This window comes from Scyliorhinus canicula, chromosome 2, assembly GCF_902713615.1.
Source record: "Scyliorhinus canicula chromosome 2, sScyCan1.1, whole genome shotgun sequence".
NCBI lineage: Eukaryota > Metazoa > Chordata > Chondrichthyes > Carcharhiniformes > Scyliorhinidae > Scyliorhinus > Scyliorhinus canicula.
In genome coordinates this window covers 53,470,475-53,482,936 of record NC_052147.1, presented here as the reverse complement: position 1 = coordinate 53,482,936, position 12,462 = coordinate 53,470,475, and the positions used below count along the sequence as shown (strand labels likewise).

At 39.2% G+C, this 12,462-nt stretch overlaps 1 protein-coding gene across 3 annotated transcripts in view; it reads left to right on the top strand.

Annotated features, from left to right (window-relative positions):
- map4k5 (mitogen-activated protein kinase kinase kinase kinase 5) overlaps positions 1-9,157 on the top strand; it is a 238,025-nt gene extending 228,868 nt beyond the window's left edge. For all 3 annotated transcript variants that reach the window (XM_038778355.1, XM_038778345.1, XM_038778366.1), the window contains 2 exons: positions 1,073-1,128; positions 7,694-9,157. In XM_038778355.1, coding sequence (XP_038634283.1) covers positions 1,073-1,128; positions 7,694-7,781 — 144 coding nt within the window. In that variant the 3' untranslated portion in view covers positions 7,782-9,157. The remainder of the gene's footprint in view (positions 1-1,072; positions 1,129-7,693) is intronic.
- Positions 9,158-12,462: the final 3,305 nt, after the last annotated feature.

Here is a 12,462-nt window from a genome sequence, read left to right as displayed (position 1 = left end):
GTAACTTTTCAGTTTCTGAAATGTGTGAACTAGAATAATGAATGTTGGTGTTTCTTAATACACCAGAATGATTTTCAGAATCTCTGGAACATGATTCCTATTTCAAACTAAAGAGTTTTGCAAACTAATTCCTATTTCAAACTAAAGAGTTTTGCAAACTAAGTAACCAAATTCGTCCAAAATGAATCATAGAATCTACAGTGCAGAAGGAGGCCATTCATCCCATCGAGTCTGCACCGGCCCTTGGAAAGAGCACCCTACTTAAGCCCATACCTCTCCCCGTAACCGAGTAACCCCACCTAGCCTTTTTGGACACGAAGGATCAATTTAGCATGGCCAATCCACCTAACCTGCACATCTTTTGACTGTGGGAGGAAACCGGAGCACACGGAGGAAACCCACGCTGACGGGGAGAAAGTGCAAATTCCACACAGACTGTCACCCGAGGCCGGAATTGAACCTGGGACCCTGGAGCTGTGAGGTAGTAGTGCTAACTACTGTGCCACCGTGCTGCCTGAAAATCAGTGTCAGGATTCAAACCCACACCTCCAGAGGAGACTGCGACCTGAATGCAGCGCCTTAAGACTACTCGGCCATCCTGACCCATGGGTATTGCTGAAAAAAATAACTTTTAAATCATTGCAGCATTACTGAATAAAAGAATACCAATTAGTTCACATTAAAGACTGGCTGAGCAGTGGTACTTGGTTCCCAATTAGGTATTTATAAAACTCATCATCTAGTGCCATTAAACAAATATTGCAAGGTTCTACGTTTATGGCACATTGTCTAATTTGCTGTCCAAGTACTACAATTTTGCATCAACGCCTCCAAAATGGTAAGAAGTCTTACAACACCAGGTTGGTGAAGATGGTGAAGAATGAAGGTTTCTGAGCAGACCTCAAGGGTGATAATTCACTTGCCTTCCTCATGGAGCAATTGTCATGTTATTCTGGGGCTGTGTAAATGATTTGAGGTTTAGTGTGTATCCTTTACATTGCTTTTGTTGTATAACCATTTACTGTTGGAATTTAGAAATGTAATCAATTTCTTGCTAAACTTTTCAAATCAGGTTACCCAGGAGATATCCGATAAAAGCAGAGTCTTTCACCTCTTAGGATCTGATAGGTAAGAAGAAGTCATTATTTATTTAGTTAATTATAAACCATATTGGTGTTTGTACAAGTGAGGGCACATATGCAGTCTTGATATAATTGACAATTATGTAAACACTTCCTCAGGTACTTATACCAAAGCCCAAGAGGAAATTATACTGCAGTACATTCTCTCTGTGCCTTTTACACTTGTGTGAGCATGACCTCTGAAGCTCCATTAGTTACTGGCAGCTTTTCTAATTTTAAAATAAATTTAATTACACTGTAGGTAATCAGTTCTTTTTAAAAATTCCCTAATCCAAAAAGTGGCCACTTTAAAAATTGTTTAATTTCATTCCAGTATTTTTGCAAGTTGAATAATCATGACTACCTGTAGGTCCATATTATCTCTGAAATCTCACCAATAGCCAAAATAATTGATTTGTTTTTGAAGAACAAGTAGGCGAAAAATGTACATTTTGATAAAAATATTTCAGTAATTCCTGAATGATCTAATTTGAACTTTCCTAAAATATTATTGCTGTTTCGGGTTGATTAAATAGATAGTAAATTTATAATGCTTATTACAAAACTTCCCAACCTCCAGTTTTTTTGTAAATTCACATTTCACTTGTTTATGCCTTCATCTGAGTCTTTCAAGCACTCGTGCATTTTTTTAGCTGCAGAGATACCAACATGGGAATTTAATCTTGTACATATAGTGGTTGTCGTAAAGACAGCTACAGTGCTCACTCCTCCACCAATGTTCCCATGAACTTGCACATCTGTGCAGCTACCTGGGAGGTATGGTTCAGGCCTTGTTGCAAGCTAAATGTCATGTCTGCAAGTGGCCACACAAAGAAAGTTAAACATACTGCTCATTAAAAGAACTGGCTGCACACAGCAATTTTACAGAAAATACTGCTTGCCATCCTTATGTGTTCTCCTTTCATTTGAACAATTGTGTTCTTCATAAAGGGATGGAAGATGAAGAGAATAGATAGTGCACAATAGAATCTGTAACTTACTGCTAGAAAGTTGATCGTGGTGCATGCCTAGCAACTACCTGCACAGCACTTAGTTTACATAATTTACAAGTTCACTTGCATTTGTTCTAATTGCTGTAAATCTTCAAGTTAACTACTAACTCTTCAATTAAATAATTTCATTTACTTATTAATGTCCTGTTTCTTAAGATAGCTTTTGTAGATTAAAATTAGTAAATAAATCCAAAACTTTTCATAGTTTTGATATATAGAAATATTTTGCATGAGATAGTGTGGACCTATTTGATAAAGGCTCATTAAAATGTAAAAACTGCTGGGTGGCATGATGGCACAGTGATTAACACTGCTGCCTCACGCTGACGAGGATCCGGGTTCGATGCTGGCCCCAGGTCACTATCCATGTGGAGTTTGCACATTTTCACCATGTCTGCGTGGGTCTCACCCCACAACCCAAAAATTGCCCTTAATTGGAAAAAACCTTTTAAAATGTGAAAATGCTTATGGATATCTTCCAAGGCTAAAGCTGGTTAGTTTTTGTTCGAAGACAGTGTCTGGGCCAACAAGATCTGGGCTTCTCCCAATATTATTGTAAAGCCAGCCATTTGTAGATGTTGCGTACGGCCTACGTCTGCCTGACTTCTCTTCCTCTTGTGTCTGATTCTCATTTAGTCTCCCTGAGGACGTTCCTTGCCCTTCTTCCAAACATAGAACATAGAACAGTACAGCACAGAACAGGCCCTTCGGCCCTCGATGTTGTGCCGAGCAATGATCACCCTACTTAAACCCACGTAACCTGTATACCCGTAACCCAACAATCACCCCATTAACCTTACACTACGGGCAATTTAGCATGGCCAATCCACCTAACCCGCACATCTTTGGACTGTGGGAGGAAACCGGAGCACCCGGAGGAAACCCACGCACACACAGGGAGGACGTGCAGACTCCACACAGACAGTGACCCAGCCGGGAATCGAACCTGGGACCCTGGCGCTGTGAAGCATTGATGCTAACCACCATGCTACCGTGAGGCCAAACATGATATAACTTGGCTTCTGGGTGTTCTGCTACTACATAAATCCTATGTTGCATTTGTCCTCTTCTCACCCTGCCAAAGTGAGGGAGCCCTCCAAACATTTCATGTGTGGCTATCTTTGAATTTAGCTTTTCCAAGTGGTGGGAATGGACAGAGTACAAATCATCAGATAAGAATGATATCCCTATAATACAGAAGGAGGCCATTCGGCCCATTGACTCTGCAGTGATCCTCTACCGTAACCAGGCCCACTCCCGCACCCTATTCCAATAACCCCACCTTTAGACACTTATGGGGCAATTTAGCATGGCCAGTCCACTTAACCTGCATGTTTTTGGACTGTGGGAGGAAACCGGAGCACCTGGAGGAAACCCATACAGAAACAGGGAGAACGTGCAAACTCCAGAGTCACCCAAGGTTGGAATTGAACCCGGGTCCCGGCCGGTGTGTGGCAGCAATGCTAACCACTGTTCCTCCCCTAAGGCTAGAGGTTACAAAAGTAGTACATGGACAGAACTAAAAGCTCTGTAACTGAATGCATGTAGCATTAAAATTAAATGGATTAATTGCTAGTGCAAATACAAATAAATAAGTATATTCTGATAGCCTTCACAGAGACATGGCTACAGGATGCCATCGGTTGGGACCTGAAAATTGAAGGATATGTGATATTTAGAAAGGGCAGGAAACGGTGGAAGGATGATTCTGTTCATTAATGCTGGTGTGAGCACAATAGAGAGTGATGATGCAAGTTCAGGAAACCAGGATGTAGAAGCGGTTTGGGAGAAATTATAAAGGCAAGAGGTCACTTGTGGGAGTGATTTACAGGCCCCCTAACTAACCACATGAAAGGACGGGGGTATTACAGAAGAAATAATAGGAGCTTGCCAGAAAGGTACAGCAATAATTATGGGACATTTTAATATACATATAGACTGGAAATATCTGATGGGCAAAGGAAGCGTTGATGAGGAATTCATAGACTGTTTACAGGATAGTTTCTTAAGCAGCATGTTCTGGCATCAACCAGAGAGCAGGCTACTTGGACCTGGTATTGTACAATGAGATTTGATGAATTAATTAATAACCTCATAGTGAAGGTACCCTTAGGTGGGGATCATAATTTCATTGAATTTTGGTTTGCGTGGGTTTCACCCCCACAACCCAAAGATGTGCAGGTAGGTGGATTGGCCACACTAAATTGCCCCTTAATTGGAAAAAAATGAGTTGGGTACTCCAAAAAAATTTTAAATAAATAATTTCACCGAATTTTACATTCAATTTGAGGGAGAGAAGAGTGAGTCTAAGATGAGGACTTTAAACATAAATAAGGGCAATTTTGAGAGTATGAAAGTTGAGCTGGCTAATGTGAACTGCAGAATTAAGGACTAAGTCAATGGAGATTCCGTGGCAGACATTTAGGGGGATATTTCAGAATAAATGGAAGCAGATATGTTCTAGTGAGAAATAAAAATTCGAATGGGAGTGCCCATCCGTGGTTAACTAAAAAAGTTAAAATAGTATCAAACTTAAAAAGCCTCCCGGCCCTGGGTCACTGTCCGTGTGGAGTTTATACACTCTCCCCTGCATGGGTCTCACCCCCACAACCCAAAGATGTGCGAGGTAGGTGGATTGGCCACACTAAATTTCTCCTTAATTGGAAAAAAAAATAATTGGGTACTCTAATTTTTTTATTTTTTTTTGAAAGGAGGGAGATAAAAAAACTGGAAATTACAGGACCAGTTAGCTTAACATCTGTCATAGGGAAAATATTAGAAGCTATTATTAAAGAAGTTATAGCAGGGCATCTGGAAAATCTGAAGATAATCAGGAAGAGTCAACATGGTTTTGTGAAAGGGAAGTCATGTTTAATCAGTTTATTGGAGTTCTTTGAGGAAGTCACTTGTGCTGTTCATAAAGGGGAACTGGTGGGGAATTGTACTTGGATTTCCAGAAGGCATGTGATAAAGTGTTACATCAAAGATTACTGTGGAAAATAAAAGCTCATGATGTGAGGGGGATAACACAATAGCATGGATAGAAGATTGGCTCACTAACAGGAAACCGAGTAGACATAAAGATGTCATTTTCTGGTTAGCAATAAGTAATGAGCTGTGTTACAGAGAGATCAGTGCTGGGGCCCTAATCGTTTTACAATTTGTGTAAATGACTAGGGTGAAGGGACTGAAGTTATGGTTGCTAAATTTGCTGATGACAAAGGTAGAAAAGTAAGAAGACGACATAAGGAGGCTATCCAAGGTGGACAAAGGGATGTGGTGGGTTAAGTGAATGGGAAAAGATCTGGGAAATGTGAAATTGTCCATTCTGGCAGAAAGATTAAAAAATAAGCGTATTAATTAAATAGTGCAGAGGTTTAGCACAGGACTAAATCGCTGGCTTTGAAAGCAGACCAAAGCAGGCCAGCAGCAGCATAATTCAATTCCTGTACCAGCCTCCCCAAACAGGCACTGGAATGTGGCGACTAGGGGCTTTTCACAGTAACTTCATTTGAAGCCTACTTGTGACAATAAGCAATTTTCATTTCATTTCGTTTTCAGAGCTCTGAGATGCAGTGGGATCACTTAAGCACTTATTTCCCAGCCAGATGGTGCATTTCAGTGAATTGATTACAAGTAGTTCTTTCTTGATGGAGTAGGACAACAAACTGCAAGGAATAGATTTAATGTTCCAAAATGTTGAATCAAATATTCTTTCCCAGTATAAGGAACATTTATTTTGGGGTAAATATTGCTATGAACCAGAAACCAGGGTTTTTTTGTTCTAGTGTGAACAGGTTGAAAGCAGAGTTATAATATTAATAATAATCGCTTATTGTCACAAGTAGACTTCAATGAAGTTACTGTGAAAAGCCCCTAGTCGCCACATTCCGGCACCTGTTCAGGGAGGCTGTTACGGGAATTGAACCCGTGCTCCTGGCCTCGTTCTGCATTACAAGCCAGCTGTTTAACCCACTGTGCTAAACCAGCCCCTAATGTTCAAAAACTACTTATTGAGGGAATGTTAAGTAAATTGACTGCATTAAAATTAACCATGAGGGTTTTTGTGTTCCTTCTAAGACTTCACGTTTAAACATCTCATTTAGATATTTTTATTAAGATATTTATATAATTCTCCTTCATGGTATGGAAATGTAGTCTTTTATCTTGTATGCATTTGACCTAAGATAGTTGCTTATTTAATATTGGAGATAATAAAAGAGTTGTGGAGTCTTTATAAAATCATGCAATGGTGGCCCGTGGTGTCTGTTCGCTCTTGAAGCAGATGTCCAGTTAGTTGTATTTCCTTGCTCTTTCCCTTCGTCTTGGCTAATTTTCCCTTTTGAGTATATGTGCAATTATCTTTTGAAAATCAACTTCATATATTTCTACCATCTTTTTATAACTGAATTTATGCTAAACAATTGAGGGATGTCTGTGTTGGTGAAAGGTTGTTTTCTCAGGGGCGGCATGTGACACAGTGGTTAGCACTCGGACTGCGGCGCTGAGGACCTGGGTTCGAATCCCGGCACTGGGTCACTGTCCTTGTGGAGTTTGCACATTCTCCCCATGTCTGTGTGGGTTTCATCCCCACAACCCAAAGATGTGCAGGTTAGGCGGATTGGCCATGTTAAATTGCCCCTTAATTGGGAAAAAAAATAATTGGGTACTCTGAATTTATAAAACAAAAAGGTTGTTTTCTCACTTTTGTCTGAATCAACCATGGCTATGTGCAGTGTGATGCACCTTCACAGTAGTGTGCTCTAACTCTGAAAGAAACCTGACCATTGGGAAAAGTCACATGGATATTGCACTTCTACACCAGGTGTAATGCTAATGCTGTTGTGCTTTGATACTACTGCTCAGACATTAGCATGTCAAGTCTTTCTTATGCTGAATAAAATATAAACACACACCGATAAGGGTCATCACTTTGAGCCATTTCAGAACTTGAATGATGGGATTCTGAAACCCCCAAATTCCCACATAACCCTCTTGCACCGATACTACTTTAAAGAATGTTAGTCGATGTACTTTGTATAATGCTTCATTTATATGCTGAATTGTTATTCTTATCAGCATGTCCAAGTGCTTCTGAAAGGAGGGGGGGTGGAACCAGAAAATAAGTTGCACCAGGCTGCTATTGCATACTTAAGCAACTGCTTGCATTAGCATTGAGAACAAATCTATCTGCCCCCTCGAAAAGCATATGATGCAGGAATACCTCATTGTAAACCTAAAAATTCAGACCAACTGAATCTCTAGTAAAGTTACACTGTCACTGATTTATAATTTATTATAAGCTATGAAATGCTGAATATTTTTGGAGTACTATCCTAGGGGGAAAGGGCTGTACACAAACTCCTACACAATGTGATGCATATTTGTCTTTTTAAAAATCAGTTTACTCTTGCACCACCTTAGAGGGATGACTTTTGCTGGGGGTGGGGGCAAAGGGGAATGTGAACAATCTTAATTACAGCAATCATGTTTTCTAAATGTTATTAGGTTTTCCTAAAAAGTATAAGGCATAACCATTGTGTTTATTATTTATTGCAGGGTTGTCGTGCTAGAAAGTCGACCAACAGACAATCCTACAGCACACAGCAATCTCTATATCTTAGCTGGCCACGAAAACAGTTACTAAGCAACACAAAGAAACTTAATCAGAGTGACTGTTGCTTGAAATGGGACAAACCTAACAGCTTCCAACAATGAAAATTGAGTGTCGAGGGAAATATTAAACAAAATAAAAGTCAGGCTGTGGCTGTTGTGGCCTTTCTTTTTGTTGTACTTTTATATTTGATTCTATCATGGGGTAGATTTATTAAGAAAAATAGTAAACTTAGTCGCTAGGTGTGGCTTTATTAAAATATTCAGCCACTGTGTGGTTGGTCTGTCATATCAAATTTGCTTCGTAAAAGCCATGACTAACTGTTATTTTGTAAACCATAACAAAAGATCTAATTTCTAATCGTAAAAAGCACAGTAATTCATGGAAAATTAAAATATAGAGCAGTCTTCTTAAAGTGCCACACTTTCTCATACTTCAACCTTTCTATTTTATAAATATCTTGCAGCAAAGTTTTGTTTCATAGTGTTCTCTGTTATATATTGTCTAAATCTACTTTTAGTACTAAATCTATGCCTTTGGATATGTTCTCTTACCTAATACTGCAACAATTTTATAGGATTTTTAATGCACTCACTGCAAGACTGTACAGCTTGAAAATCTCTGTCATAGTAAACTGAATATTTAAATGTTTTATTTATTAATCTGCCAATTGTAAGAGAGGTTATAAACTTATGGGGGAAACGAGGATAATGACATCATATTTAGTTAAATTTATGTTATTGATGCTTAAGGCTTTAAGGAAGGGAGAAAAATGTTCCAATTAGCTGTTTGTATGCATAAGCATATTGTGGTATATAATTTAGACTTTAAACTCTTACACACTTTTTGTACAAAGGCACCATATAAGCACTTTCCTGTACAACTTTTAATTTGTAAGGCTTAGCTATTTAGATGCCATGGTAGATTTTTTCATACATTTAATCTTTTCATATACAATGCATAGTGAAAGTTTTTTTATACGCACAACATGCAGTAATTATAGGAGTGTAATAAAACAGTCAAAATTGTCATACATTGTGTATATCAAAAAACGTTAAATTTCACTTCAGGCTATTTTAATCATAAATAGTTGGGGAAATCATCCCACTTTATCAAAGTTTCAATTTTGGAATCGGAATATGGTTTATGATGCAAGCAGGAAACATCTTTAAGTCACCATTTTTCAGTTTCTACCTCGCCCAATGAATAGCATCTGTTTTCTATGTCTCTACTTCATAAAGACCTTTCAGAAATTTTTACATTATCCGCATTCTTCAAATTAGTCATGCATATTAACAGCTGTAATTAAAAAATAAACACTAATTGTACCAAAAAACTTGAATTAATGTGACTCTGTAATATGAATCTGTAAATAATGTAAAATAAAAGGTTCAATGCATAGGTTCAAATTTGTGTAATTTCTTGAGCAGAGTGTGAATGTTGTTAATGGGGCTTGAATGCTAATCCTAGTTTTAAATCACTAATTAACCTATTGTTTTACAGAATGTTTTCTATAAAATGTTTGCTTACAGTTTCAGTATTCACAATGAAGTAAAGTGAGTAATGTAAGCACTAAATTGATATTGTTACCAATCCCATCACATTCTTAAAACAATTGTTTCTTTAAGAAATGTACTGCCCTCCTAAAGTATATTTTTTAAATCTAAAATTTCCTTGTGATTAAAAGCAAAAGAGTTCTGTTTATTATGCAATATTATTCTTGCAGCAGTATGGAGTTAATTTGTAAATAGCTCTTGTGTCCAAAACGCTGTGACACGCAATTATCTTTTTAACAGATTGATTTTTATAATCAGAATCATAGTCAAATATTTATAGAAATGTCTATTTTTTCTGACAATTTAATATTTTTATTGAAACATTCCTTAACACTACAGGTTTTGAAATACAACCTAACTGAAAAGGTCATTAAAATGCTCAAATTATTAATTTCCAGGGAGCACGGTGGCACAGTGGTTAGCACTGTTGCCTCATGCTGAGGACCCGGGTTCGATACCAGCCTTGGGTCACTGCCGGGTGGAGTTTGCACATTCTCCCCGTGTCTGCGTGGGTCTCAACCCCACAACCCAAAGACGTGCAGGGTAGGTGGATTGGCCACGCTAAATTGTACCTTAATTGGAAAAAAAGAATTGGGTACTCTTTTTAAAAAATAAAAAAAATAAAAAATTTTAATTATTAATTTCCATCTCAATGCACTGGAGAGCTAGGAATGTAGTTTTGGAAATGGACAAAGGTTTACAGGACTTATGTACCTTCTGCTGCCACTGAGGACCTTTCACCCATTTTGGAGGGAAGTGTATATGGAACACGAGGTATAAAAGCTGACCATTGGCCATTTCAAAATAACATCTCCATGCTAGTGTTTGTCTTTGACCAACAATTGTGATCATATCTAGAAAAGTTGAATTGGTTAGTTCACACCATACCAACAACTGCAAAATTCCTATAAATAAAGCAAGGTACTGTGGATGTTGGAAATCTGAAATAAAACAAAATTCTGGAGGTATTCCATAGCTCTAGCAGTATCTATGGAATCAGAAGGTTCATAACACCAGGCTATTCATTCCTTTGAGTCTATGCCAGCTCACTTTCGAACAATCCAGGCATTCCCATTTCCCCCCTCTATCCCTGCAAGTTTATTTTCCATCCAATTTCCTTTTGGAAATCAATGACTGTTTCTCTTTCGAGCATACTTGGAGGCAGTGTGTTCCAGATCATTACTACTCTGTATAAAATGTTCTTCCTCATTTCATAATTTTTTTTCAATGATAATAATTAGTGCCGCATGTAGGCTTGCATTAACACTGCAATGAAGTTACTGTGAAAATCCCCCAGTCGCCACACTCGGCGCCTGTTCGGCTACACTGATGGAGAATTCAGAATGTCCAATTCGCCTAACAAGCACGCCCTTTCGTGACTTGTGGGAGGAAACCAGAGCACCCAGAGGAAACCTACGCAGAGACTGGGAAAACGTGCAGATTCCGCACAGACAGTGACGCAAGCCGGGAATTGAACCCGGGTCCCTGTCACTGAAGCAACAGTGCTAACCGCTGTACTGTCGTGCCGCCCAAGGTTAACAAATCCATCAGGACCAGGAAAAGTGAAAAATGTGACCGATTTTGAGCCAGTGAAAGGGGAGGTTGGGAGAAAGAACTAAAGGGAAAGGTTTGTGACCAGGTGGAGGTCAAGAGATTATATTGTAAAAGGATCTGCTGTACTGTCAAGTACTCCTGGCAAAAGAAGTGGAGGTGGTGGCAATGGCAGTCGAGCTAAGCCTTGTGCTGAACTCGAAATTCATTCAGATGGGGACTTATGGGGATGAAGTTGACGCTTTCGCTAAGGCAGGCTGTTCAGGGTCAGAGAGAGGACGATCCGAGAGTACAGTGAATATAGGCAAGTGGTGAGATTGTAAGAAAGGACACAGTGAGAAGGAATTGAAGAGAAGAAGGATCCAGAAGGAAATTGAAATCTAGAGGTAAAGCTTGTAATCCTTCATATCTGATAACCTTTGACAAAAGGTTGCACAGTGCTAGTCTAAAGATAGTGCTAATGGGACGAGAAACAAAATATATTTATAGTAGGAGTGAAGAGCAGGATCTTGAATAGCTGCTGTCCAAAAGCATAGGAAATAAAAGACAAACAAAGAAAAAAAAATGAACCAACAAAGAAAAACAAAACTGGGTGCAGAGGTTACAACATAAAATTGTTACCTCAATGTTAAGTCCAGAGGATTGTAAAGTATCCAGTCGAAAGATGAGGTGCTGTTCATTGAGCTTGTGTTGGGCTTTGTTGGAACACAGCCAAAGGCTAATAGAATGGTCAGACTGCAAGAAAGGTGAAAAATTATAACGACAGACAACTGAAAGCTCCGATCAAAAAGGGTAGAGGTGTTTCACAAAGCAATCACCCAGTCTGCTAAACTTTTCCATTCAGGTGTGAGGGATTACAAGCTCTTTATCGTCATTTCAATTCCCTTCTTTGGATTTGTTTTTGTTTTATTGTCACGTGTACCGAGGTTACAGTGAAAAATATTGTTCTGCATATAGTCCAGACAGATTGTTCCATACATTGAAAAAAAATAGGACATGCATAAATACACAATGTAAATACATAGGCACTTGCCACTGGTGTGCATACGGAGTGCAGTACTACTCAGTAGAGAAGATGTGTGAAGAGATCAGTTCAGTCCATAAGAGGGTAATTCAGGAGTCTGGTAACTGCGAAGGAGTTGTTTTTGAATATGTTGGTGCATGTTCTCCGACTTTTATATCTCCTGCCCGATGGAAGAAGTTGGAAGAGAGAATAACCTGTGTTGTAGGGGTCTTTGATAATGCTGCGTGGGACGTGTAGACCGAGTCAATGGATGGGAGGCGGGTTCGTGTGATGGACTGGGCTGTGTTCACGATTCTCTGTAATTTTTTACGGTCTTGGGCAGAGCAATTGCCATACTAGGCTGTAATGCAGCCAGAGAAAAAACTGGTAAGAGACGGGCAGCATGGTGGTGCAGTGGTTAGCACTTCTGCCTCGCGGCGCCGAGGGCCTGGGTTCAATCCAAGCCCCGGGTCACTGTCCATGTGGAATTTGCACATTCTCCCTATGCCTGCAAGGGTCTCCCCCCCCCACAACCCAAAACGATGTGCAGGGTAGGTAAATTGGTCACGCTAAATTGCCCCTTAATTGGAAAAATGAATTGGGT